The 3,245-nt window shown below is 31.9% G+C and overlaps 1 protein-coding gene across 1 annotated transcript; it reads right to left on the bottom strand.

The window, feature by feature from the left end:
• Nucleotides 1–709: 709 nt before the first annotated feature.
• LOC139094031 (uncharacterized) lies at nucleotides 710–2,715 on the bottom strand. The gene is made up of 7 exons (XM_070644904.1): nucleotides 2,692–2,715; nucleotides 1,812–1,966; nucleotides 1,580–1,694; nucleotides 1,197–1,482; nucleotides 1,072–1,125; nucleotides 790–990; nucleotides 710–717 (listed from the first exon to the last, which is right to left on the bottom strand). The coding sequence occupies exons 1-7, from the start codon at nucleotides 2,713–2,715 to the stop codon at nucleotides 710–712; spliced, it is 843 nt and encodes a 280-aa protein (XP_070501005.1).
• Between the last annotated feature and the right edge of the window lie 530 nt (nucleotides 2,716–3,245).

The raw sequence follows: 3,245 nt of genomic DNA, 5'->3' as shown, positions 1-3,245 counted from the left end.
TCCGTAGTGGAGCCTTCTTCATTTGAGTCGCTCGAGCTGAACCCTTGGACAAACTATCAGCTACAGTCAAACACTTCAATCTTACACATTTAGAATGCAAGATGCAAGCCTGCAGTTCATGGCCGAACCCTAATTATAGACCAATCTAAACGAATTGATCTGAGCAGTGGCAACCACACAGTCGGACTAGAGATGATAGGGTTAACATCCGACCATCTCCGAAATCTACTCTTATAAAGAAGGCAGCATAAGGATGCTTTTAAAAATGAGGAATTCGACCCCAACCCTTTAATAGGTTCCTCTGCAAAGAATTGGTTAAAATTACATAACGTTTAGGGTGGAGTGAGGAAGAGGAAGTTACAATTTTGGTACGGAGTAGAAATTTTGGTACATGATTTTGTTAAAAGCATTGCGGTAGGGGTAGAGATTCTTAAAATGCTGCTTTTAACGATACGCAATTTCCGAACGTTCCCAAACTGCATCCTCGAAATGACAAATTTTTTTAAGTTTCAATTAAAATCCTTAAATCACATTGTTAAAAATTAAGCGTCCATTAAAAAGCTAACTATCAAAATCATTCAACAGACTGAAAAAATACAAGCCAAAGGCAATAAAGAATGAAAATCTCAAAATAAAACAAAGACCACTTAATTAATTTATCCAACTAATCAAAATCTACTTAAATTAATCTGCATAATCCAACCATGATTTATTTAACTATATATAAATATAGATAAAATAGGATTTCAACAAGAGTCAAGCAACTCATGCCAACATATAATGACAAACTTGCTCCAGTAAGTATTAAAGCTTCCACAAATCCGTGAATTAATTCTCTTTTGTAAATGACCTTCATCTGCACGACTGTCCATGATACAGACGAGTTGTGAAACCATAACATTGTATCAGCCCTTTGTAAAGAATATTTTATGACATTGCAATCTTCTAAGCATCCACAATCGATATCCGCTCGTAAAGAATCGATGATGGCTACAAAATAATATATAAAAAAAAAAAATATTGTATTGCTGACGATGAAAAGGACATAAAATGAAAAATATTTGTTCACACCTTTATTGTGTACAATGCACTTCAAACCATTTTGAGTACATTGTTTTATCCCATCTGAAAAAAAGTCATGTTGTCAGGAATGTCATCGAGTATATCAAAATAAAAAAAGAGAACTATTTCCATACTTTTACGTCCATAGAAGAATGGAATGCATTTGCATAGATCTAAAAATTTTTTCATTCGACACTCATAAAGGCACAAATCTCGTGAATAGACCTGTGGAAAATATTCTAATGTTGATTCGTCGGGAAATTTACATTTTCGTTGAAATTCAAATAAACTTTTAATATTTTCCTGTGACATGATTATAAATGGAACAACATCAAATGTGACATAACTCTTCTGATCTTTATCGTCTTTGTAAATTTTCTTCAAGTTAGAGGGTAAAGTGTACGGTCCATGATAATAAATCTAAGTATGAAATAAAAGAACGGGAAAAGCTTTAGTACAAAAGGAAATAATTTTCCTTTTCTTTTCATTTTCCTCGTTTTTCTTCTTCTTTTCTTACATCCACATTGTTAGATAAGTCTGAAGTTACCGCATTGGCATCTCCATCGAAATAATTAATTTCCTCTAACGTTTTCATCGTTGAATTATTTTCTAAATTTCCTGATACAAGATAACTACATAAAAAAAATATTATCATTGTTAATATTCTCAAAGATTCTTATTCTTTATGTACCCTAATAAAGAGAGAAAATCTTATTTCCTTCTACAACTATATGCGGATATATAAATACCTGGGCGAAAGAAAGGATGAAATTTGTGAGTTAAACGTGTAGCATAAACCCAACTCGTCTATTAAGACTTGCTCTAAATAAAATTTCTCATTAGGCGAGGATGCAAACGAGAGGCTTATATGATGAGGGAAATTGTTTGATATTCGTAAGAGTATCTAAATAAATAAGTAAAGATTAAGAGCAATTTAATTAATATAATTTTCTATCCCGAACAATACTACGACTTGCAGCAGTGAGTTTGGTTTTGTCTTGGGATAAGCCTAGAATAGCAGGCATGTAGCTGTCCTTTTAGTTAGTCTATGGCTGCAGTTTTGGACAAACTTAACTTTTTTCTCATGCTAAGCCTTTACAGTTTATTGAAATTATGATATTTAAAGCTCGAAGTCTACTTGAAATTTGTATAGAGTCGAGTTGACTCAAGTCAATACAAAATCCGAGACGACTTCAAACTCTAATTATAAGTGTAGCGCAAATAAAGTTTGATTTGTGATTAGATGTAATTAAGAACATCTAGCAGATTTAATTATTCACAATATTGAGATGTTTATTCTTCGGAGTTTAAAAACAAACTGAGCTTTTGTATGAAAAGGGTCTTTCAACTATGTAGAACAATGTATATTATTCAAATCTCAAATGAACGTTATAACAGTTTAAAAAAGAAAACTGTTGACAGAGACTGTATTGTATTTTGTATTGGAAATTGGAGAGCGATAACGACATTTTCAGAGCTGAACGGTCTGCGACGTCAGTAATTTTCGGTTTGAAAATCATTAAAACTAGGTTGACACATCAATTTGTAGCAAAAAGACTATTAGACTACTTATAATCTCAAATTTCGCTACTAATGCTTCTACCTACAATAATCATTTAATTTAATTACCTTTGCTACAACTTGATGATCCATTTAAAATTGCTACTTAAACCCATTAAATACAGTTTAAGCTTAAAAACAATCAAATTCAACAAATGCGCTTTTAACTACCTCAAGGTAAAATAATAATAAAGAAATCCCTCTACTTTACTTTATGTTAAATGAGGCAGCATGAGAAAAAAAGGATAATACAACACCTACATGCAATACATACATCAAGATAATCATCAACGTTGAAATAATTTTGTTTTATGCTTATCAGTTCACTTAAGTTATTGATGTTAAAGTGAGATAAGTTATTTAAGAAGCTTCTCAATTTCACATCACTGCGTTGCGATGAGTTGAAGCCTTTAGAGCTGTAATAAAATTATATGTAAACTGATTATGCTCAAATGCGTATTTTATCAGCTTCATGCATGAATAAAAGAATATATTTTTTTGCCTTCCTTACATCAAAAATTCCTCTGTTGCTGATTCATTGAGACGATGCTTAAAGCAAAATGTAACAGGCGGAAAAGTGGTGTTGCGTTTTAAATAATCACGATCAATTGTAATCATGGTTG

This window comes from Chironomus tepperi, unplaced genomic scaffold (assembly GCF_022539635.2).
Source record: "Chironomus tepperi strain 1889 unplaced genomic scaffold, CSIRO-AGI_Ctep_v1 contig_349, whole genome shotgun sequence".
NCBI lineage: Eukaryota > Metazoa > Arthropoda > Insecta > Diptera > Chironomidae > Chironomus > Chironomus tepperi.
Note: the sequence above shows the minus strand (reverse complement) of the source record. Positions and strands in the feature narration are given on the sequence as shown.

What these genes read in the sequence shown, in the direction of transcription:
- LOC139094031 (XM_070644904.1), bottom strand. Translation starts at nt 2,715, where the DNA reads ATGGATCATCAAGTTGTAGCAAAG. An exon ending in ATCATCAAGTTGTAGCAAAG is followed by an intron (nt 1,967 to 2,691) that starts GTAATTAAATTA and finishes TTATTTATTTAG; the next exon opens with ATACTCTTACGAATATCAAA. An exon ending in TCATCCTTTCTTTCGCCCAG is followed by an intron (nt 1,695 to 1,811) that starts GTATTTATATAT and finishes TTTTTTATGTAG; the next exon opens with TTATCTTGTATCAGGAAATT.